General features: G+C 41.6%; 2 protein-coding genes across 2 annotated transcripts in view; both read left to right on the forward strand.

Moving 5' to 3' along the window:
* Nucleotides 1–650: 650 nt before the first annotated feature.
* On the forward strand, nt 651–9,588 carry LOC118643709 (bromodomain-containing protein 8-like). Its single transcript, XM_036282067.1, is given in 8 exon segments — nt 651–1,043; nt 1,680–1,940; nt 3,053–3,210; nt 5,237–5,326; nt 5,425–5,493; nt 7,182–7,359; nt 8,055–8,135; nt 9,570–9,588. Coding segments are annotated over 7 exon segments (1,155 nt in total). The 3' UTR covers nt 8,061–8,135; nt 9,570–9,588.
* Nucleotides 9,589–9,658: 70 nt separating this feature from the next.
* Nucleotides 9,659–24,422, forward strand: part of NME5 (NME/NM23 family member 5) — a 31,565-nt gene continuing 16,801 nt past the window's right edge. Inside the window, exons 1-5 of the mRNA XM_036282068.1 lie at nt 9,659–9,819; nt 10,066–10,168; nt 10,312–10,485; nt 16,819–17,024; nt 17,926–18,026. Of these exons, the coding sequence (XP_036137961.1) occupies nt 10,357–10,485; nt 16,819–17,024; nt 17,926–18,026 (436 nt within the window). The 5' untranslated portion in view covers nt 9,659–9,819; nt 10,066–10,168; nt 10,312–10,356. The remainder of the gene's footprint in view (nt 9,820–10,065; nt 10,169–10,311; nt 10,486–16,818; nt 17,025–17,925; nt 18,027–24,422) is intronic.

Raw genomic sequence — 24,422 nt, forward strand, 5'->3', positions numbered from 1 at the left:
AAGTATTTATTAGAAGTTGTAAAGGGAGAGGCAAAGGGGTAAGAATATTAGGATAGTGTATTATAATGAAAGGACGATATTTTAAAAACTTGATGTTGCTGTTCTCATTCTGAGAAGGGAGAGTTGGATATGACCAGAAGGATATCGTGGGTAATCTTAAACTATTTTGAGGATTTAATTGTTGATAGGTTAATGTTTATACACTGAGGAAAATATGAGTTATCCCTCAAATTTATTGCCTTGTAATTGATTTTAAGGGTGATTTGAGGTAGAGGAATTCTGTTCAGCTAAATAGGTCCAATTCTTTTATTTTAAAAATATTTTTCAATTACAATTTACAATCAATATTGCCTTAGTTTCAGGTGTACACCATAGTCATTAGACAATCATATACTTAGCAAAATGTTCCCCTGATATTCCCAGTACCCACCTGGCACCATACATATTTATTACAATATGATTGACTATATTTCCTATATTATACTTATGCTCCAGTTCTTTCTCTTTTGGAGTATGAGAAAGTCCAAGAAAAATACTTATTGGGTAATATCTTTATACTATTTGACATGGGACTTTTTCTTTATTTCCAATGACAGAGATTATTTTGTCTCCTGGTGTCTCACTTCAGCTATCTTTTACTGTTTCTAATGATGAGTAGAAATAAATTTCTGGTCCCTTAGCTTTCTACTGAACTTGGGAGATATAAATACCTTAGGAATATTGATTTGAATGAATTTAATGCATTTTTTTCTGTGTATTTACAGATGGGGCGTGAGTGGGTTTGGTTGGATTCTGAACAAGACTATCTCAATGACTCTGAGTTGAGCAACAACTGCAGGTCCCTCTTCAGCTCATGGGACTCCAGTCTGGATCTTGATGTGGGCAGCTGGAGGGAAACTGAGGAGCCAGGGTCTGAGGAACTAGAGGAAAGCAGCCCAGGGACAGAATCTAGTGAGCTGCTTATGGGGGACGGAGGCAGTGAGGAGTCTCAGGAAGAGACAGAGCAAGTCAGCCACCAGAACCTCCTTCACTTTCTCTCTGAGGTAATGGGAGTCATTATTTCCAAAGTTGAAAGAGTTTCAACTCTGTAAGAGAATGCTTGCCCATACATATTTTTACCACTCTTAATATTGTTTACTAAAATACAGGCTCCACAGTGGCAGGGACTAAGTTCATTGCTGGGTCTCCTTGAAACTTATTATGACTTTAAGGCAGTATTTTACAGTGTTCTTGTTAAGGGCTGAGGACCAGAAATAAACAGAATTGGACAGAGTTTATATTTATGCAGCAACTATACACATTCAGGAGAACCTTGTTCAAAATCAGCAAGAATTCAATTCCAATGTTGCCACTTCTGTCTATGGCAGACAAAATTTTCATCAGTTTGCTAGCCAATCCCAATTGATCAGAGTTGACAGTTGAGATGAAAATGTAGAACATAAGCTCCTTGACGAGGCAAGAACAATATCTGTCTTGTTTGCTGTTAGGTCCCTACCAACTAGTACAGTGCCTGTGTATATAAGATATTTAATAAATTTTAAATGATTGAAGGAGTTAGTTAACCTATTTGCCATCTCCGGCTTAGTCACAATGGCAGTGTTACCATGCAGCATTATTGATACATAGATGATGATTTTCATTGGTGCTCTTATGCATCTAACAATAGACTGTGATTGCAGGTAGCTTATTTAATGGAGCCATTGTGCATTAGCAGCAAAGAATCAAGTGAAGGCTGCTGCCCATCTGATACCAGACAACCAGAGGAAAGGGAAATTGAAGCTACTGAAGGAGAAGAACCCTGCAGAGAGCCGCAAGAGCTTTCAGCTAAGGTAGAACCATTAGTAGCTGAGAAGTCACTGGGAGAAAATGGAAGGCCAGAGGTGGCTCCAGCTCCCTCAGATACTTGTGCAATTCAGGGACTTTCCACAGAGAGTAAAGAGGTAAGTGAATAACTTAAACCAGCTGTCTGATCCTCTGCACAGGGAAACAGAGCAGAGTGGTTAGAGTACAGAGACGAACTCCAGAGAGTTCAACTACCTGGGTCCAAATCCTGGTTTTAGCACCAATTTGCTGTGTGAATGTTAGTGAACATTTTAGAACCTCAGTTTTCTCTGCTATAAATGGAATTAGTTCTCTACCTTATAGTTTTGCTATGAGGTTAAGAGAGAATTCATGAAAAGCACTTTGCATAGGGCCTAGCTCATAGCAATCAGTAAAATTCAGAATTTATAGTGTCATTAATATTATCTGAGTAGCTACACTAGTTATCTCCAGGGCCATAAATTATAATGAAAAATTTTAAAAGATACAGCATCCATTTAGAATTGAGTATATTGCTTTCTCATTTTTTTCTTGGAGTATAGAGTCAAAGTTCTCCAGCAAGATTGTTAACAAGAATTCATTGACGGGCTCAGTGGTTGAGCGTTGGCCTGCAGGCCAGAGAGTCCCAGGTTTGGTTCCTGCTAGGGGCACATACCACAAAAAAAAAAACTATTGCCCTGGCCAGTTTGGCTCAGCGGTTAGAGCATTGGCCTGCGGTCGAGAGACCCAGGTTCGGTTCCCGCTAAGAGCATGTACCTCGGTTGCAGTTTGTCCCTGGCCCTGGTGCAAGAGGCAGCCACTTGATGTGTCCCTTTCATGTTGACGTTTCTCTCTCTCTCTTCCTCTCTCTCCCTCCCACTCCATCTGAACAAACAATGAAAAAATGTCCTCAGGTGAGGATAAAAAAAAATTCATTGACTTAGGTCTAGTTAAGTCACATTTTTATAATTTCCATTATAAAGCCATTATATAATTGGCCTTTTCACACCTTAAGGTCAGCTTTCATTTACTCCATGCCCTGGCTGCATAGATGTTGGTTAGAATGTTAACTCAATACTCCAACCTTGTGGGTTCAATCCCTGATCAGGGCACATAGAAGAAATAACCAATGAATGCGTAAATAAGTGGAACAAAAAAATCTCTCTCACTCTCAAAGCAATAAAAAAATTAAAATTACCTTGTAGACAGTAAATCTATTTCTGAAGTGTCCTTTGTTTTCTGGCATTCCCAGGGAGAGGTTCAGCAAGAATCCAAAGAGGAGGACCAGAGTGAAGGGTATGTGTCAGAGATGGAAAAACAGCCCTCCTCAGGTGAATGTGATGATGGCTGTAGCATTCAGAAGGCTCCTCTGGTGGATATCCTTTTCAGCCATGCTACTTCCTCAAAGCTGTAAGTATAGATATTTATCCAAGGTTGTTAAGATGTATCCTTTTACTTATGTTTATGCCTATTTGAATTGTTAGCATGAACATGGATTACTTTTGTAAATTAAAAAAGAAATTAGTCTGGCTGATGTGGCTCAGTGGTTAAGCGTCAACCCATGCACCAAGAGGTTGCCAGTTCAATTCCTGATCAGGGCACATGCCCAGGTTGTGGGCCTGATCCCCAGTGGGGGGCATGCAAGAGGCAGCCAATCAATGCTCTCTCTCATTGATGTTTCTATATCTCTCTCTCCCTTTCCCTTCCTCTCTCTCTAAAATCAATAAAGGAAAAATTTTCTTAAAAAAAGGAAATTAGAGTTGGAAAACACTAGAAATAGAATTAAATATAATTTTATTGTATAAATAGAAGTCTATATGATTTTCTCTTATGAAACAAGTCTGTTTAATTAACATTAAAAATCTCTTTCTGCCCTGGCCAGTTTGGCTCAGCAGTTAGAGTGTCGGCCCGTGGACCAGAGAGTCCCGGTTTTGGTTCCTGCTAAGGGCACATACCTCGGTTGCAGTTTGTCCCTGGCCCTGGTTGGGGTTGTGTGGGTGGCAGCCAGTCGATGTGTCTCTCTTGCATTGATGTTTCTCTCCCCCCTCCCCCACTCTGTCTGAAGATAAATGCAAAAATGTCTGTCCTCAGGTGAGGATTAAAAAAAAAAGAATCTCTTTCATGTCCAGCCAGTGTGGCTCAGTGGTTGGGCATTGACCCATGCACCAAGAAGTCACCGGTTTGATTCCCAGTCAGGACACATGCCCAGGTTGTGGGCCTGATCCCCAGTGGGCGGCATGTAGGAGGCGGCCAATCGATGTTCTCTCTTATCAGTGTTTCCATCTCTCTCCTTTTTCCTTCCTCTCTCTCTAAAGTCAATAAAGAAAAAAAAATGTCTTTCATAAATAACCCTTCTCTCTAATTACTATCTTTATTCAGGAAACATTGCTCATTTAGATTGTCCCTCATGTTTTCTTTCTTGATTTTAGAGAGAGAGGAAGGAGAGAGAGAGAGAGAAACATCGATGAAAGAGAACATAGATTGGCTGCCTCCTACATGCCTCTCACTGGGGATTTGGCCCACAACCTGGGCATGTGCCCTGACAGGAAATTGAACCGGCGACTTCTTGGTGCATGGGATGACTCTCAGCCTCTGAACCACACCAGCCTGGCATTATTGTGGCATATTTCTATAAGAAACAGGATCAGATTCATTTATCAAATACTGAATTGAGCACCTATGATGTGCCAGGCACTTGAGAAATATCAGTGAACAAAGACTAGTTTCTTTTTTTTTTAAATAAATAAATAAATAAATATTTATTTATTTATTTATTTATTTAGGTATGTGCCCCTACGGGAACCAAACCCGGGACTCTCTGGTCCGCAGAAGACTAGTTTCATAGACCAGTATTTCATTCATTTATTTTTGGTTAATCTCCCAAGGATATTTTTCCATTGATTTTTTTTTTTTTTTTTTTTAGATAGTCTGGAAGGGAGGGAGGGAGGGAGGGAGAGAGAGAAACATTGATGCGAGAGAGACACATCAATTGGTTGCCTCCCACATGACCCTGACTGGGGTCAGGGATTGAATCTGCAACCCAAGTATGTGCCCTTGACTAGGAATCGAACCCACGACCCCTCAGTCTGATGCTTTAACTGCTGAGCCAGACTGGCCAGGGCTATACCAGTATCTAAGATTCACAGGTGCTACAGAGCAAATTAGCAAAGAGACCAAAAGGCATGAGCAATTGTAGATTTGTAGTATACTTTATAAGAAGGTAACCACTTCATTGAGTAATAGTGATTGGTAAGAGAATATTTATAGATTTTGGGGTCTCTTACGGAAGCATTAAATATGTTTTTATTCTTATGGTGTTATATTCATTCAGATATTAAGTAGGAGCACTATGTCTTGAGAAAACCTTATTACCACCTGGGGGAGATAGAATGCCATTTGTGGAGTTACTGCTTTTCTGTCCTTTTTTATCCCATAGGTCTGATCTAAGCCAGAATGACCCTGTTCAGGATCACTTACTGTTTAAGAAGACTCTCCTGCCAGTCTGGAAGATGATTGCCAGTCACAGGTAGGTCTCTGAACCACTATTGGTATTCATAGCCACTCTTCTCATTTAGGGTGACTTTTCACAATTCCTTTATCCTTTCTGGATTTTTCCCCTAACAGGTTCAGCAGTCCATTTCTGAAGCCTGTGTCAGAAAGGCAGGCCCCAGGATACAAGGATGTGGTGAAAAGGTCAGTGGAAAAGGGGTCAAGAAAGGTTGGTTGCTTTTATATGTCTTCTCATACTTTATTTTCTACCTATTAGATTATTTCATTTATATTACTTACAAACTTAAGATATACTTTACAGCTGAACAAGTTTATAAAGTTATGGTGAGCTCAGTCTTTATTTGAGAAGGAATGAAGGGAACAAAAGGATAAAATAGGCTTTTTTTTTTTAATTGTTAAATTTTAGGTAATATGATCCATTTATTATGATCTTACATTAGCCTTCCGTAGTTTTTGACATTTTCCTTTTGGAGCAAAACTTTAAAAGGAACAGTGTCTTTTTTCTTACAGTTATAGGTATGCTAAAGCAAAGACCATAATCCAAATGATGTTACAAACATTGGTTGATTGCAGTATTTTGGATTTTTATAGCATGTTTCATCTAAAATGCTGTCATAAACCAGTATGTTTAAATAGAGTATGAAAGATCAGGAAAGGCCCTTAGGAGACAGACTCCTTCATTCTATAGCTAAGGAAACTTAAGTCTCAGAGGTGGTCTTGACTTGCCTATTATCAACAGTGAATAGCAGAACTGGAACTATAAACCCCAGATCCTTACCCTTCACTTTAGTCTTCTTTCTACACTGCTGTTCCTTCTCTTATACACCCATTTTCTGTATCTCATTAATAATTTATCTTAAGAATGATTCTCATTCTTTTCATCTCCACGAAAGGAGAAAAAAAATTCTTAGCTTTTGACTATGCAATAATAGAAGTAGATTAAAATACCTAATATAGCCCTGGCTGGTTTGGCTTAGCAGTTGGAGCACTGGCCTGTGGACCAAAGAGTCGCGGGTTCGATTCCAGGCAAGGGCATGTACCTCAGTTGCAGTTCGTTCCCAACCCTGGCTGGGGTCGTGCGAGAGGCAGCCAGTTGATGTGTCTCTCTGTCTATGTTCCTCTCTCTCTCTCTCCCCCCACCTACCTCTATCTGAAGATATTTGAAAAAGTATCCTCAGGTGAGGATTTTAAGAAAAGAGAGAAAAAAAACAAAAACTAATATATGATTATACATTGTAAATAGTCAATCAATAACTACCATGTGACAAACTAATCATTGACTCTTCCTACAGTAGTCAAGTATAATTAATGGCTGGGCCTGTAAGTTCTGAAGTCAGGCTGCCTCCGAATTGGAATGACCTTCAGATCTCAGTTTGCTCATTGCCAATTGGTTATAATAATGGTACCTATCTTATAGGTTTATTGGGATGTTTGAGTTAATATAGGAAGTACCTAACATGGCACTTGGCCTATCTTAAGTAGTAGCAGTAAAATGTTAACTGCTGTTGCTATTTTATTTCTGGATGAGGATTGTTATCTTTACTACCATTTTCATTAAGAGCTGGTTACTTCCCTGGCCCATGTGGCTCAGTGGTTTGGGCATTGTCCTGTGCACCTAAGGGTTACTGGTTCAATTCCAGTCAGGGCACATGCTTGGGTTGTGGGTTCGATCCCCAGTAGGACAGCCGACGTTTCGCTCTTGTATCAATGTTTCTCTCTCTCTCTCCCTCTCCCTTCTTCTTTCTCTAAAAATCAATTTTAAAAAATACATTTTTAAAAAAAGCTGGTTAGTTCTCCAAGTGAGCATGTTATGTCACCACATGTTCCACATGAAGGTTAGATCTCCTCTGGTTTCTTTTGGCCACCTGTAGACCCATGGACTTAACAACCCTGAAAAGGAATCTGTCTAAGGGACGGATTCGCACAATGGCACAGTTCCAGCGTGACCTGATGCTGATGTTCCAAAATGCTGTGATGTACAATGACTCTGATCATCATGTATACCATATGGCTGTGGAGATGCAGAGGGAAGTCCTGGAGCAGATTCAGGTACTATATGTAGACAGTTGCAAGAAAAAGGAGTATAATCTCTGAAATCAGATTTCAGAAAGTCTATGCGAATAAGGGTGGGTGATGTTGAAGTGTTTCCAGAGTTTATATTTAGAGGTGATTCAAGGATTGACATTTTATCTGCTGGTTTGGAAAATCCTGAGCCTCAGTAAGACCAGTTTTAATACTGAAGTAAAGTAGTCTCAGAAGGCAGACAGCACTGAAGGGCTCTCAAGAGAGCTGTAATGGTATTGGGAGCTCCTGCTTTCAGAGTCTCAAACCAGAGGGCTAAACATACAAACCAGAGGCTGGAATCACTGTCCATTTCTATCACACCTATAAGGGATAAGATAGAGTATCCAGAAGATGACAGTGGAGGGTTTCTTTTCTGGGTAACATGATAGGATAGTCAAATCTCACTGTGGAAAAAGAAATAAAAATGCCTTCAAACCTCTGTAGCTGTTACGATTGATAGCTTGCTATCTGCCTTGACCCTGTAGGTGCTGAGTATTTGGTTAGACAAAAGAAGAAACTTAAATAGTCTGGAATGAGAACCAGTGCATGATGGTAAATCTGTTTTGTTAACCTGGAGCTGCTACCCTGACCTTTTCTGGAATTTGGATCTTTCACTGAGACTCTGGCCTAGAGAAGATCCCAGTACTTGTTTACCATTTCTCTGTTGTCTTTTCTAATAGGAATAATACCTTAACTCACAACCAAGAAGTCAAAGATGCCTGTGGACATAATATAAAGAAAAGGGGGGAAACAGATTTGGGGTAATGCCATAAATGTTGCCCATATCTTTGTTCTTAATTTAAATATATCTGGATTAAACATTGTATTACTGTTCTATAAATAAATGTTACTTCACAAGTTGAAGATTGCTTTTTTTTCTTTATTGATTTTAGAGAGAGAGAAAGGGAGGGGGGGAGAGGGAGGGAGAGAGAGAGAGAGAGAGAGAGAGAGACATCAATGAGCCCTGGCCGGTTTGGCTCAGCAGTTAGAGTGTCAGCCTGCGGTTCAGAGAGACCTGGGTTTGGTTCCTGCTAAGGGCATGTACCTCTGTTGCAGTTTGTCCCTGGCCCTGGTTGGGTTGTGAGGGAGCAGCCACTGGTTGTGTCCCTTTCACGTCACTATCTCTCTCTCTTCCTTTCTCTCCCTCCCACTCTATCTGAACAAAAAATGGAAAAATGTCCTCCGGTGAGGATAAAAAAAAAAAAAAGGAACATCGATGAGAGAGAACATTGATTGGCTACCTCCTGTATGCCCCCTACTGGGGATCTGGCCCACAACCTGGGCATGTGCCCTGACCAGGAATCCAACCCTGTTGACCTGTTGGTGCATAAGTCAACTCTCAACCACTAAACCACACTGGCTGGCCAAACACTGCTTTTTAAAAAAATTTTTATTATTATTCCTCACTCGAGGGTATTTTTCCATTTATCAAGATAGAGTGGGCCCTGACCAGTTTGGGTCAGCGTTTAGAGGGTCAGCTCATGGACCAGAAGAGTTCCAGGTTGGGTTCCCACTAAGAGTACGGACCTCTGTTGCAGTTTGTCCCTGGCCTGGTTGGGGTCGTGTGGCTGGCAACCAGTGGATGTGCCCCCCCCCCCCCCAATCTATCTGAAGATAAATGCAAAGAAAAAGAGAGTGGGAGGGAGGGAGGGAGAGAGAAACATGAATATGATATAGCCACACCCACTGGTTGCCTCTGGCAGGACCCAACCAGGGCCGGGACAAATGACAACCAAGGTATGTGCCCTTGACTGGAATCTAAGGTGTGATTCATTGGTCTAACCATGCCGATGCTCTAACCACTGAGCAACCGGCCAGGGCTGAAGATTGCTTTTTATGATTACAGAAGCTGGGAATAGAAGGGACAACATCATTTGATGAAATGAAGGTTTTTGACATTGAAGGGGGATGGGGTGGGATGAGGTGAGATGAGGGGAGAGGATTTATGCTTTGTCTCATCATTTATAAAATGGAGATAATTGAAGCGTACTTCAAATGAGTAGAAGGATGAAATAAGATAAATTATGAGGAAAATGTAAGAAAAATTACATTTCGTAAGTTTTCATAAGGGGAATAAAAATGCCTGTGGATGACTCCTTTTGTTGGTTAAGAGGAGCCAGTCCAGAGGCTGTGAAGTGCTGCTGGGATTGGCCCTCTGCAGCCACCGTCCCTAAACTGTGCTTTGGGTCTCCTAGCAACTGTTGTGCTCGCACCTGGACAAGTCAGACTCGGAATCTGCGGATGCAGTTGGGAGAGGTCCAGGGGACCTAGGAATCTTGCTTTCCAACCAGGCCTGAGCCTGTGCGTAGTCGTCCTGGCCAGCTGGGGCCGCCCAACCTGCCGCTGGAGTGTCGCGGAACGTTGCCCACACAGTCTCCTGCTGCTGCCTGGAAAGTGCGCTAGTCCCAGGCTTTCAGATTGCCCGTGGCCTCCACCTCATTGAAAGTATTTAGAAATTCTCTCTTTTTTCTCCTCTTTTTTGGCTCAGTCCTCATGGACGTGGACAACAGTGGGTGATTGCGGGGGTGGGGGGTGAGTGGCGGTGGAAGAGGGCAAAGAAGGGATAAATGGCGACGGAAAAAGTTAAGTAAAAAAGAAAGTGTTTAGGAAATCCCAAGGCACGACCGCAGAGTAGAAATCATATTATTGGCGTACCTCGTTTGATTGCAGTTCGCTTTTTGTGCTTTACAGGTGTTATGTGTCTTACAAACTGAAGGCAAGACTCTCCACTAGCAAAAAAGATTATCACTCCCTCTATTGCAATACTCGAGAAAGAACCTTCAATATCTCCCAGGTATGCCTGTATTAAGAACACTGCTTATAGAAAACAATATTGCAGTTTCTAACTTTATAAATTAATAAAATTAAGCGCCTAATAATGCCATTCTTAATCACAATTACATTTAACTGGGGTGGGGGGGATGCATATCATTGCAGTTGATAACTGTCAAGAATCTCAAATTGTAACTCTGAAGAGTCAGAATGGAAATATCAATGCCCCCACCTCAGATATATGTAGAGAAAACACTGGCCATTATCAAACCAGATATTGTTGACAAAGAGGAGGAGATACAAGATATTATTCTCAGATCAGGATTCACCATCATTCAGGTAACTTCTGGGCGCGATGATTATGTTATTTTCTCTCATTGATCCTTCTTTTTTATGTAAACGTTTAACCTATTTAGATCTATAGTATTTTTTTTTTATCCTCACCTGAGCACATTTTTTTTTTTTGCATTTATCTTTAGAGTGGGAGCGGGGGTGGGGGGGTGGGGGGAACATCAATGTGAGAGAGAGACATAGAGTGGTTGCCCCCACACAACCCCAACTGGGGTGGGGACAAGCTGCAACTGAGGTACATGCTTTTAGTGGGATCAGAACCCGGGACTCTCTGGTCTGCAGGCTGACACTCTAACCACTGAGCCAAACCCACCAGGGCTAGATCTATAGTATTCAGCATTAAATTTAGGTTTATTCTTCTAACTATAAAAGTTATATGTGCAGTTGGTTGGAGTGCTGGCCTGATATGCCAAGGTTGCAGGTTCCATATGTGGTCACGGCACATACAAGAATCAACCAGTGAATGCATAATAAAAAATTTAAAACATTTTTTGTTTTCCATACTTAAAGCTATGTAAAATGAGAGGTAAAATTTTTGTAACTCCTCTCCCACTCCAAGTCCCAGTCTCCAGAGAGAGGCAACCACTTAACACTTTCTGTTCTTTGAGGGTTTTCTATGCATTCACAAACATTCCTTGACCTTCCCCCCTCCTCTTAAAATAGGACAATCTTCTCCCCTTGACCACCTTTACAAATTCCTCAGATAGCATTTCAGATCATTACATCTGAATCTAGCTTTCTTCCTAACTTTTGTGTAATATCCTCCTGTATGGATGAACCACAATTTATTTACTTGATCCTCTATTGCTCTATTGATGGGCTTTGAGACTGTTGATATCTTTTTTCAATTATTACAAACATTTGATGTTTTAAGCCTTTTGCTTGTTCTGTAGTTGGTAGAGGTTTGAAAATGAATATAAAAAGAATATCAAATGAATTGAACATGTTTTATCTTTTTTTTTTGTAACATTCTTATTTAATATTCTAGTTTTTATTCTCTTATACAGTGTCATATTGTCTATTTACTCAGTGTTTTAAAAAATAAAGAGAAAACTTCAATTTTCAGGAAAGAAATGGGATTTCAGTTGAACTGAGGATAGGTGGAGGCTGAGAGTAGGGATGATACAAGAAAGTGTAAGGAAATGATACAGGAAAGTATAAGGAAATATTTCATATAGTAATTAAAAGACTTAGGTAAAGATTAACTTTTTAATAAATGTTGTTAGGAAAATGAAGTAGCCATTTTTTTTTTTTAAGTTGGATTGAAGTATTATACTATATACCCCAGGATAAATGGCAAACGGATCTGAAATTTAAATTTTAAAAAATAGTCTGGACAGTGTGGCTCAGTGGTTGAGCATCGACCCGTGCACCAAGAGGTTGCCAGTTCAATTCCCGGTCAGGACACATGCCAGGTTGTAGACCCAATCCCCAGTGGGGGCATGTGGGAGGCGGCCAATTGATGTTCTCTCTCATTGATGTCTCTATCTCTCTCTCCCTTTCACTTCCTCTCTCTCTAAAAATCAGTAAAGGAGAAAATAATTTTTTTTTTTTTTTTATCCTCACCCGAGGACATTTTCTCATTTTTTTGTTCAGGTAGAGTGGGAGGGAGAGAGAGGAACAGAGAGAGAGAGAGAACATCGATGTGAAAGGAACACATCGAGTGGCTGCCACCGCACGACCGACCAGGGCCGGGGACAAACTGCAACCGAGGTACGCGCCCTTAGCGGGAACCGAACCCGGGTCTCTCAGGTCCGCAGGTCGACGCTCTAACCGCTGAGCCAAACCGGCCAGGGCAAGGAGAAAATAATTTAAAAAATAATAAATAAAATCAGAGTGTTAAAAAAATAATCCTCACCTGAGGACATTTTTTTCGTTTTTTGTTTTTTTTTTTGGTTCAGTTAGAGTGAGAAGGAGAGAGAGACAGAGAGAGAAACATCGACATGAAAGGGACACATCGAGTGGACATGAAAGGGACACATCGAGTGGCTGCCACCCGCACAACCCAACCAGGGCTGGGGACAAACTGCAACCGAGGTACATGCCCTTAGGGGGAACCGAACCCGGGTCTCTCAGGACCGCAGGCCGACGCTCTAACCGCTGAACCAAACCGGCCAGGGCCAAAGTTTCTTTTGAGAAATTGGCTGGCATTCTTATGGGAGCTCCCTTGTAGATAACTACGTAACTTCTTTTCTCTTGCTGCTTTTCAGATTCTCTCTTTGTCTTTAACCTTTGTCATTTTGATGATGATGTGTCTTGGTGTGGACCTCTTTGGGTTCATCTTGTTTGGGACTATCTGTGCTTCCTGGGCTTGTATGTCTGTTTCTTTCACTAAGTTGGGGAAGTTTTCTGTCATTTTTTCAAATAGGTTTTCAGTTTTTTGCTTTCTCTCTTCTCCTTCTGGCACCCCATGATGCAAATGTTAATACGCTTGAATTTATGCCAGAGGCTCCTTACACTATTCTCCCGGTTTTTAATTCTTTTTTCTTTTTGCTGCTCTAATTAGGTTCTATTTCTACCTTATCTTCCAAATCATTGATTCAATCCTCTGCCTAATTTGATCTGTTTTTAATTTCTTACAAAGTATTCTTGATGTCAGTCATAGTATTCATTTCTGACTGGTTCTGGTTCATGGTTTCTATTTATTTTTTATGTTGTTGTAGTTCCCACTAAGTTCCTTGAGCATCCTTATAACCATTACTTTAAACTCTATAACTAATAAATGCTTGCCTCCATTTCATTTAGCTTTTTTTCTGGAGCTTCCTCCTTTTCTTTCATTTGGGGATTGTTTCTTTTTCTCTCCATTTTTGCTGTCTCTTTGTGTTTGTTTCTATTATGCCTTCCAGTCTTTGTGGGGTGGCCTTCTGTACTAAATGTTCTGTGGGACCCAGTGGTGCAGTCTCTTGGATTCCTAGAGCACTCTAGGAATGTCCCTTGTGTGGGTTATTTGGGCTCTCCTGTTGTAACTGGGTCTTCATTTTTGTTGTTCCATTCATGGGGGGGATCTCCTTTCAGGCTAAAACCTTACCACGTTGTGCAGGTGCTGACAGAACAAAACGAAACACAGCCCTGGCCGGTTTGGCTCAGCGGTTAGAGCGTCGGCCTGCGGTCCAGAGAGACCCGGGTTTGGTTCTTGCTAAGGGCACGTATCTTGGTTGCGGTTTGTCCCCGGCCCTGGTTGGTCGGGCGGGTGGCAGCCACTCGATGTGTCCCCTTCACGTCGATGTTTCTCTCTCTCTCTCCCTCTCCCACTCTATCTGAACAAAAAACGGAAAAATGTCCTCGGGTGAGGATCAAAAAACAAACAAAAACAAAACACAATGAAACAAAACAAAAACATATAAAAGACCCCTGCAACAACAATATGAACAACCATAAAAGTAAAGAGAATTAAGAAAGAGAAGAAAAAACAAGAATAATAGAAAAAGTGCAAGAAGAAAAAACAATATGAAAGGAAAAAAGGGAGAAAGAAGTAATAAAAAATAAGAAAAGGTTAATAGTATAAAAGAAAGAGAAAAAATATGAAAAAGAAAAAATAATGAAAAGAGAAGAGAAATGAGAAAGGAAAAAATAGAGCAAGAAAAGGAAAGCGAAAACTAGATATGAAAGAAAAAAAGGCAAAACAAAAAGCAATTAAAAAGGGGGAAAATGGCCTGTCCAGTGTTGCTCAGTGGCTTGAGCATTGTCCCATGGACTGAGCGGTCCCAGTTCGATTCCCGGTCAGGGCACATGCCCATGTTTCAGGCTTGATCCCCAGTAGAGGGTGTGCAGGAGTCAGCCAATTGATGTTTCTCACATGGATGTTTCTATCTCTCACTTCCTCTTTCTCTAAAGTTATTAATAAAAACATTAAAAACAAAAAAACAAAACGAAAAAATGAAGAAAATAATGCAATAAAAGGGGGGGGGGAGCAAAGTGAAGTTTGTCCCATCAGAGTTTAGTGTCTCTTGGGAATTCCCTTTGGATTCTGTTCTTATGTTGACTGGAGCTGACTGTTTTGTATTCTATTTCTGGGCTTCTCAGGAGGTACTTTGGTGCCAGCTACTGTCAGAAGCTGTCCACATTTCACTCTTGGCAACCTGTTCGAAGCTTCAGCTGACCCACAGTTTGTGGCTGCCTCCACAGGGCTTGGCTGCGCATAGGAGGAGCCAAGTTGGGCTCTGTGGCTGGCTTGTTAACAGCATGGGGGCCTAGGGGTGGGTCAGCAAATGTCCCAAGGCACCTAGGGATCTGTGACTCCCACCTCCTCCTCCAAGTGCAGGCCAGCTGCCAGGCTGACTGAAAAGGCTGTTTTTCAAAGGGCTTTTGGTAGAATCAGGAAGATGAGACTTCTGGGTCTCTTGTGAGGGGGAGGTGGTATTCAGAGTTTAGAGAAGATGGTGGGTATGTTCACTTGTCCCAGAACCACACATCTTAAGTCTGTCCTGGAATATTTCTCTGACCTCAGTAGGGCGGTGCCCCATATATGCAGTCTGTTGGGGTCTGTTGGAAGCCAGGAGTGTCTATCAGCTCTCCCATGAGAGAGAAGCACCAGCCAGGTTCCCAGGACAGGGAGAGAAATGGCTGCACCCCAAAGCCAGTCACTGATTCCTCTTGAGACTGCCCAGACCCCTACCTTGGTCTCTGCTGCTGCCTCCTTGGCAGAGGTCAAGATGCAGGGTAGGGCAAGCAGGATTCTGAGGTTGAGGTGAGCTGTATCCTTGAAGGCAGGGTATTTGCTTTTTCCCAGGCTGTTGCTGTTGTAAGGTGCTTGCACCTCAGAAAGCATGGCTGCTGCGGTATAGGATGGATGACTGAGCTCTGGGTTCCTGGCCACTGCTTTTCCATGTCTCCCCTCAGTGTCTCTTACCTCAGCCTCTCAGGCAACTCCAGTTTGCATCACCCTTCCTCCACTGAAGCCTCGGGTTAGTGGCTGCAAACAAAAATCCTGTGCTCTGTTATTTTTTTAATAGGTAGTTTGATCTCTGATAGGTTCCTTCCCTCCCTGGTGGGTAGAAGCCTCGCCTCCTTTCACGGTTGAGTGTTAACATCAACCTCTGTTCTGAGATCTGGTGCTCCAGGCTAGGGAGCCCAGCCTAGGGTCTAGGCCTCACTCCTCTCAGGAAACACACACCCCGCCCCCGCCCCCAGCCAAGAAATCCATCTTTACTCTCAGCCTGCTGCCTGTGGGAGGTGGGCCAACCCCTCTTGTGACCCTGCCCTTCCTACCAATCTCAGGTGGTTTCTGCCCACCCTTGTTAATAGTCTCCTCTTCAGAAAGTCTTCAGTTCGTAATTCAGGGGGAATGTTCCCCAATTTAGTTTGGTTTCCAGTTTGGTTCTGGGAGGAGATGCAAGAAAGATCCACCTACTCTGCTGTCATCTTGAAACCACTGCATGTTATTTCTAAGTACCATAATGAGACCAGCTCCCTATAATAATGCAAGGAAAATTCTCAATAAATAGGAAAATACCACAAATAGGAAAAATTAATTGGAATATTCTAAAGTTCAATTTTGTTACTTTAATGTATACAAAGTATACATCAACAAAATACTGATGATTGGAATGTTTTTACTTTAAGAAGTAGCTGTGGGCCCTGGCCAGTTTGGCTCAGCGGTTAGAGCGTTGGCCTGCAGTCCGGAGAGACCCGGGTTCGGTTCCCGCTAAGGGCACGTACTTCGGTTGCAGTTTGTCCCCGGCCCTGGTTGGTGGTGCAGGTGGCAGCCACTCGATGTGTCCCTTCACGCCGATGTTTCTCTCTCTCTCTCTCTCCCTTCCTCTCTCTCCCTCCCACTCTATCTGTACAAAAAATGGAAAAATATCCTCAGGTGAGGATAAAAAAAAAAAAAAAAGTAGCTGTGGCCCTGGCCGGTTTTGCTCAGTGGTTAGAGCATTGGCCTGCGGTCCAGAGAGACCCGGGTTCAGTTCCCGCTAAGGGCACATACCTTGGTTGCAGTTTGTCCCCGGCCCTGGATGGGTTGTGCGGGTGGCAACCACTCAATGTGTCCCTTTCGTGTCGATGTTTCTCTCTCTCTTTCTCTCTCCCTCCCACTCTATCTGAACAAAAAAAATAAAAAGAAGAAGTAGCTGTGATGAATTTGTCATTAACAAGCCATATGTTGAAGGAGGCTGCTAAACAGGAATAATTTTTCTTAAGTAGGTCAAATGTTATAATTTTATTTATAGTCTACTTTTAATTTTCTCACCTCACTCTTTCTTCATAATACAAAAATCTCTAATTTGTAATCAGATTGGTATTAATTTCAAGTTATTAATGACTTAATGAGGTATTATTGAACTGTCATTTTAAATGCGTTTGTTGATTTTGTTTCTCTTACAGAGAAGAAAACTACATCTCAGCCCTGAGCAATGTAGTAACTTTTATGTGGAACAGTATGGGAAAATGTTTTTCCCCAATTTAACAGCTTACATGAGTTCTGGACCACTTGTTACCATGATATTAGCTAGACATAAAGCCATCTCTTACTGGAAAGAACTTTTGGGACCAAGTAATAGCTTAGTAGCAAAGGAGACACACCCAGACAGGTAACTTTTCCAGGGAAAAATGCAATCCAACTATGAAAATGGGAAAAAATTATTTTATTGTGATAAGAATTTCCTTTTATTTGAAAGTTTTTCTAAATTTAACTGTTTTAAAAAATTTTTTTTTATTGTGTGTTGTTTTTTATAGTGGCAGGGAGATCCATTTTACATTTTAACTAATTAAATCTCTATCTTGATACCAAATACCACAAAAGACCTCAGGGAATGTCTGCTTTATGGTTGATTAACTTTATTCTCTCATCCTGAAATTAAATTGCCACTAAAGTAGGATTTTTTATGGGAAAATTGGTGTGGTATTTTTTTTTAATCCTCACCCAAGTATATTTTTCCATTGACTTTTAGATAGAGTGGGAGGGGGAAAGGGAGAGAGAGAGATATAGATATGAGAGAGACACATCTATTGGTGACTTCCCGCACAACCCTGACCAGGGCCAGGGATCAGACCTGCAACTGAGGTACCTGCCCTTGACTGGAACTGAAACGATGAGTCTTTGATCTGCAGGCCGATGCTCTAACCACTGAGCAAACCAGCCAAGCCTGGTGTGGTATTTTAGAAAAATATTGATAATCTTCTTTGAGAAAACCAGATTTTCAGCATTAACATTAATGTCTGGAAACCAGCAGACATCGAATATATATTGATTTTTTACTTCTCACAAAACACCTCTTTTTCATTCAGAGAACTCCTATTTTCCCAATGTATTCCTCCTGAAGATTTAGACATATTTGACCCTCATCTAGATAGATTGAAGCTTAAATTCAAGTTTAAAACCTCCATATGTGAGAAGTGGCAAACCTTTGTAAAATACGAAGTAGAAAGTATATGTGAAAAATAGGAAAAAGTATATCAGGTTGCTGATCATCATCTCTAACTTGCTTTTAGTCTAAGGGCAATTTATGGCACAGATGACTTAAGGAATGGACTTCATGGGAGTTATGATTTTGCTGCAGCAGAAAGAGAAGTCCGATTCATGTTTCCTGAAGGTGAGTTACAGATGAGTAATTTGTCAATTGCATCTCCTTATTTACTTTTTCTTTTATTTTGGGATGTAACTGGGGAAAAGATAATGGGTTTTTTTCCAATATATTTTGTCTCATTTTCAAGTTGTAGTTACTTAAAACTTCAAGCCAAGAATGGAAATTCAACATTATCCTCAGAACAAAATTGTGCCCTCAAGGAAATACATTTTTACATTTATCTTCAGGTAGAGCTGGAGGGAGAGAGGGGGAAGAGAGAGAGAGAAACATTGATGTGAAAGAGACATATCGACTGGTCGCCACCCACATGACCCCAGCCAGGGCTGGGGACAAATTGCAACTGAGGTATGTGCCTTTAGAGGGAACCAAACCCAGGACTCTCTGGTCCGCAGGGCGACGCTGTAACTGCTGTGCCAAACCGGCCAGGGCTAGGAAATCTTTTTATTTTTAATTTTTTCTTTTTTTATTGATTTTTAGAAAGGAAGGGAGAGGGAAAGATAGATAGATACATCAAAGAAAGAGAACATCAATTGGCCCCCTCCTACATGTCCCACGTTGGGGATTAGGCCCACAACCTGGGCATGTGCCCTGACTGGGAATTGAACCAGCAACCTCTTGGTGCATGGGTCAATGCTCAACCACTGAGCTATACCGGCCGGGCCTGGTTAGGAAATCTTTTGACAAGAGTTTACTTTTTTCTTTCTTTCCTCTGAGACTAGACACATTTAGGGTTTCTCTTCTCCTTCTGTGTTGTAATTCCTTTTAGTTATACCTAATGCATCAGTGAAGTTTGTTACCCATGAAAAAAGGAATCTCCCTAGGAAATTATGATTGATTTACAATTTTTTCTAACAATTTACTATTTGCCTAACAAACATGCAATTGTGAAATTAATAATTCTTGGCCTTTTTTGTTTGTTTTCACCCTGTTATGGAGCTTATAAATGTTTTAGAAGCTGGCACAATGAGGACAACACTGAGGTTTTCTGTTTTTTTTCAATAGTTTTAGAACAGAAAGAAAATTTGATGATTTAATTATAAAGAAAAAAATGCAGCCCTGGTCAGTTTGGCTCAGCGGTTAGAGCATTGGCCTGCGGACCAGAAAGTCCCAAGTTTGATTCCCGCTAAGGGCACGTACCTTAGTTGCAGTTTGTTCCCAGCCCCGGTTGGCGTTGTGTGGGTGGCAACCAGTCGATTTGTCTCTCTCACATTGATGTTTCTCTCTCTCTCTTCCTCCTTCACTCCCTTCTGCTCTGTCTGAAGAAAAATGCAAAAAAAGTGTCCTTGGGTGAAGATAAAAAAAGAAAAAAATGCAAAACATCAAGTAGTTTTAATTTTTTTTTTTTGGCATGTTATTTCTTTTCTAACTCATTTAGAATTATTCCTCAGTATTTTATTTATATATAAATGTTTTTATTGATTTTTTAGAGAGAGGAAGAGAGAGAGAGAAACATCGATGTGAGAGAGAAATATCAATCAACCGTCTCCTCCACGCCCCAGGGGGGATCAAGCCCGAAACCCTGGCATGTGCCCTGACCAGGAATCGAATCCAGACCTCTCAGACCATTGAATGATGCTCAATACATGGAGCCACACTGACTGTGCCAACTTGTTCCTCAGTATTTTATACTGAAGAGTTATTCAAAAAAATCTGAAAAATGCCCAGCCGGTGTGGGTCAGTGGTTGAGCATCTACCCATGCAGCAAGGGGCGGCTGGTTCGATTCCCGGTCAGGGCACATGTCCAGGTTGTGGGCCCAGTACCCAGTGCAGGGTATGCAGGAAGTGGCCAGTGGATGTTCTCCCTCATTGATGTTTCTATCTCTCTCTCCCTTTCCCTTCCTGTCTCTCTAAAATCAATACAGAAAAAAAATTTTTTTTAAAGAAAACTGAAAACTATCTTGGATATTTAAAAGTCCTAGTATTTGCCCGGCCAGTGTGGATGAGTGGTTGAGCATCAACCCATGCACCAATAGGTCACTGGTTCGATTCCTGATCAGGGTACATGCCCAGGTTGTGGGCAAAATCCCCAGTGGGGGACATGTAGGAGGCGACCAATCGATGTTCTCTCTCATTGATGTTTCTGTCTCTCCCTCTTCCTTCCTCTTTCTCTAACATCAATAAAAATTTTTTTTAAAGAATAAAAGTCCTGTTTTTTAAACAAAAACTGTTTTTTTTTGGTACGTGCCCCTAGCGGGAACCAAACCCAGGACTCTCTGGTCCGCAGGCCGACACTCCAACCGCTGAGCCAAACCGGCCAGGGCATAAACAAAAACTGTTTTATAGATATTTTTACACTAAAGGATTTGCCTATTTGCATATTTTATTTTTACTGGTCTAGTTTGTCATATATCCCTTGTATTAAGGTATCTTTTTTCTTCAGAACTGCTTATTGTGTAAAATTTCAAACATACACAAAAGTAGACAGAGTAATATTATAAACCCCTAATGATACCATCACCCAATTTTAACAATTATGGTCAGTCTTATTTCATCTATAACCCCTGCTCCTATTTCTTCTGCTTCCATATTTGAAGCATATATCAAACATCAGATTTTTTTATTTTATGTGGTAGTACTTTCGGTTTAGTCCTACTAGTGAATATGTGTAAAACCCTATATGATGAGTGGCTAAAGTGACATATTCAAAGATATGCCTGCCTGGTCAGTGTGGCTCAGTGGTTGAACGTTGACCCATGCACCAAGAGGTCTCCAGTTTGATTCCTGGTCAGGGCACATGCCCAGGTTGTGGGCCATATCCCCGGTGGGGGGTCATGCAGGAGGCGATCAATCGATGTGCTCTCATTGATGTTTCTAGCTCTCTCTTTCTCTCCCTTCCTCTCTATCTAAAATCAATAAAGAGCCCTAGCTGCTTGGCTCAGCAGTTAGAGCATCAGCCCGCGGACCAGAGAGTCCTGGGTTCAGTGCCCACTAAGGGCACATACCTCAGTTGTGGTTCATCCCCAGCCTTGGTTAGGGTTGTGCGGGTGGCAACCAGTCGATGTGTCTCTTTCACATTGATGTTTCTCTCTCTCTTCCTCTCTCTCTCCCTCCCACTCTATCTGAAGATGAATCCAAAAATGTCCGTGGGTAAGGATATAAAAAAAAAAAAATTAAAGTCATTAATGAACCCTGGCCGGTTTGGCCCAGTGGTTGGAGTGTTGGCCTGCAGACCAGAGAGTCTTGGGTTGGTTCCGCTAGGGGCACGTTCCAAAAAAAAAAAAAGTCAATAAAGGAAAAAAAAAAAAAAGACATTTCTAACTCTTGAAAAGGTTAGTGCTATTCTCTTTCTCTTTTAATAGGGACAGCTGGTAAAGCTTTGCTATTTTACCATTCATTGAACAAATTTGTGGAGTTACCAACTTTATAGATATAAAGCAAAGTAAGATGTCTCTGCTCTCAAGATGATCTTTTTTTTTTAATTTTTAGTTTTTTATCTTTATTGTTGAATGTATTACAGATGTTCCTCATTTTCCCCCTATTGACCGCTTCCTTCCCACTCCCAGCCCCCTCCTGCCTTTTCCCACACTGTTGTCTGTGTCCATTAGTTATGCATATAAGTTCTTTGGTTTATTTCTTCCCACCTCCCAAACCCCCTTCTCTTTGAGGTTTGTCAGTGTAGCAACCAATTTGTTCTTCTTAATCCATTCACCTTCTGCACCCATTCCCCCAATTCCCCTCGAATCTGGCAACCAATAAAATGTTCTCTGTATCTACGAGAATGTTTCTGTTCTGCTTGTTCATTTTGTTTGTAGATTCCATTGTCGATAGATATGTATTCATTGCCATTTTGTTTGTTCATATATTTTATCTTTTTCTTCAAAAAGACCCTTCAACATTTCATATTATAACGGTTTGGTGGTCATGAACTCTTTAACTTTTTCTTGTCTGGGAAACTCTTTATGTGGCTGTCGATTCTAAATGATAGCTTTGCAGGATAGAGTAATCTTGGTTGTAGGTTCTTGCTTTTCATCACTCTGAATATTTCTTGCCACTCTCTTCTGGCCTGCAAAGTTTCTTTTGAGAAATCAGTTGACAGTCTTATGGGAGCTCCTTTGTAGGTAATGAACTGCTTTTCTCTTGCTGCTTTTTTTTTTTTTTTTTTTTTATCCTCACTCGAGGATATTTTTCCATTTTTTGTACAGATAGAGTGGGAGGGAGAGAGAGGAAGGGAGAGAGAGAGAGAAACATCGACGTGAAGGGACACATCGAGTGGCTGCCACCCGCACGACCAACCAGGGCCGGGGACAAACTGCAACCGAAGTACATGCCCTTAGCGGGAACTGAACCCGGGTCTCTCCGGACTGCAGGCCGACGCTCTAACCGCTGAGCCAAACTGGCCAGGGCTCTCTTGCTGCTTTTAAGATTCTCTCTTTGTCTTGAACCTTTTGCATTTTGATGATGATGTGTCTTGGTGTGGGCCTCTTGGGGTTCATCTTGTTTGGGACTCTCTGTGCTTCCTGGACGTGTATGTCTGTTTCCTTCACCAAGTTAGGGAAGTTTTCTGCCATTATTGTTTGAAATAGGTTTTCGATTTCTTGTTCCCTCTCTTCTCCTTCTGGCACCCCCAAGGTGCGAATGTTGGCATGCTTGAAGTTGTCCCAGAGGCTCCTTATACTATCCTCATTTTTTTGGATTTTTTTTTTCTTTTCGCTGTTCTGATTGGGTGTTTTTTGCTTCCTTGTATTCCAAATCGATGGTTTGCTTCTTAGCTTTACCTACTCTGCTATTGAATCTGTGTAAATTATTCTTTATTTCAGTTAGTGCCTCCTTTATTTCTGACTGTGCATTCTTCATTTCTGACTGGTCCTTTTTAATGCTCTTGAGGCCCTCACTAAGTTCATTGAGCATTCTTATAAGAAGTATTTTGAACTCAGCATCTGTTAGGTTGCTTATATCCATTTCACTTAGTTCTTTTCCTGGAGTTTTCTTCTGTTCTTTCATTTGGGACCTGGTTCTTTGTCTTCTCATTTTGGCTGCCTCTCTGTGTTTGTTTCTGTGTATTACTTAACGAGAGGTATGGGGCTAGCTGAGACCAAATGCTGCTTGTTTGCAAGAATTTAGGAAAACCTGAAGCAGGATCCAAGACAGGCCAATCCTATGGTTAAGCAACTGGCAAGATCTTGGATGTGCCTGAAAGTTGGATGGGGCGGGGCCTCAGGGAATCACCAGGGAGGGGCAACCAGTGTGAGCCAGGTTGCTGGAGTCCCAGATATGGCGGCTGTCTGCTGCCCCAGGGAAGGGCTCACCAAAGGAACAAAGGCCTCTGACAGCGCGTTTGTTCCAGAGAAAGCCCCCTCTCCAGCCCTCGCTCCAGGGCCAAACAGCTCAGTTCTTCCCTGTATGTCTCCAGCACCCTTCGAGCTGCCTCCCCTCCAAGCTCTGAGGGAGCAAGTCCAATAAGTCTGTGTGTGGGCCCTTTAAGAGGAGCTGCCTGGGACTCCAGCAGCCTCAGCCTCCCTGAGCCTCAGTTCCCGCTGGTTTTTCCAGCCAGAAGCAATGGGGACTTCTCTTCCTGGCACTGGAACCCTGAGCTGGATGCCTGGTGTGGGATGGGGACCCCTCAGTCCTTAGGTTGGACCTTCCCTACCGAGGTGTCCTGATTTTTATTCGCCACATGTGGGTGTGGGACCAGCCCGTCCTCCTCTGCCCCTCCTCCTCTGCCCCTCCTCTGCCCCTCCTCCTCTGCCCCTCCTCCTCTGCCCCTCCTACCAGTCTCGATGCAGTTGCTTTTTTAATTCCGTAGTTGTAGGACTTCCATTCAGCTTGATTTCAGGCAGTTTTGAATGATGATTGTTCTGTAGTTTAGTTGTAACTTTGATGTGGTTGTGGGAGGACGCGATACTGCGTTTACCTATGCCGCCATCTTGACTGGAAGTCAATATGATCTTAATTTAAAAGTTTGAAAATATACAATGCAATGTATAAATTATAAATGTCATTAAAATGTGCAATAAAACTTTAGCAATAGCACAACCAGTCAACACAGACATTAGGTTAGGGAAAACAAGAGGGGTGTGGGAGTGGGAAGGAGAGGGTCAGTGGGGAAAAAGTGGGACATCTGTAATACTTTCAACAACAAAAAAAAGTTTCTCAACATAACATGAGAACACTTTTTATTCTGTCATGAATTCATCTCACCCTAGGTGCCAGAGACAAATAATAAATGGTCAGCAAAAACAGATAAGTAAGAAACAATTAAAAAATAAAGTTAAGGAAATAATTTCATTTACAATAGCATCAAAATAATAAAATGCTTAGGAATAAGTTTTAATAAGTTTAGGAATAAGTACAATTCTTGTACACTGAAAAGCACAAAACATTCCGAGAGAAATCAAAGAATATCTAAATATGTAGACATACTATGTTCATGGATCAGGAAAAGTCAATATTGTCAAGATGGCA

Source organism: Molossus molossus, unplaced genomic scaffold (assembly GCF_014108415.1).
Source record: "Molossus molossus isolate mMolMol1 unplaced genomic scaffold, mMolMol1.p scaffold_m16_p_4, whole genome shotgun sequence".
NCBI classification, from domain to species: Eukaryota; Metazoa; Chordata; class Mammalia; order Chiroptera; family Molossidae; genus Molossus; species Molossus molossus.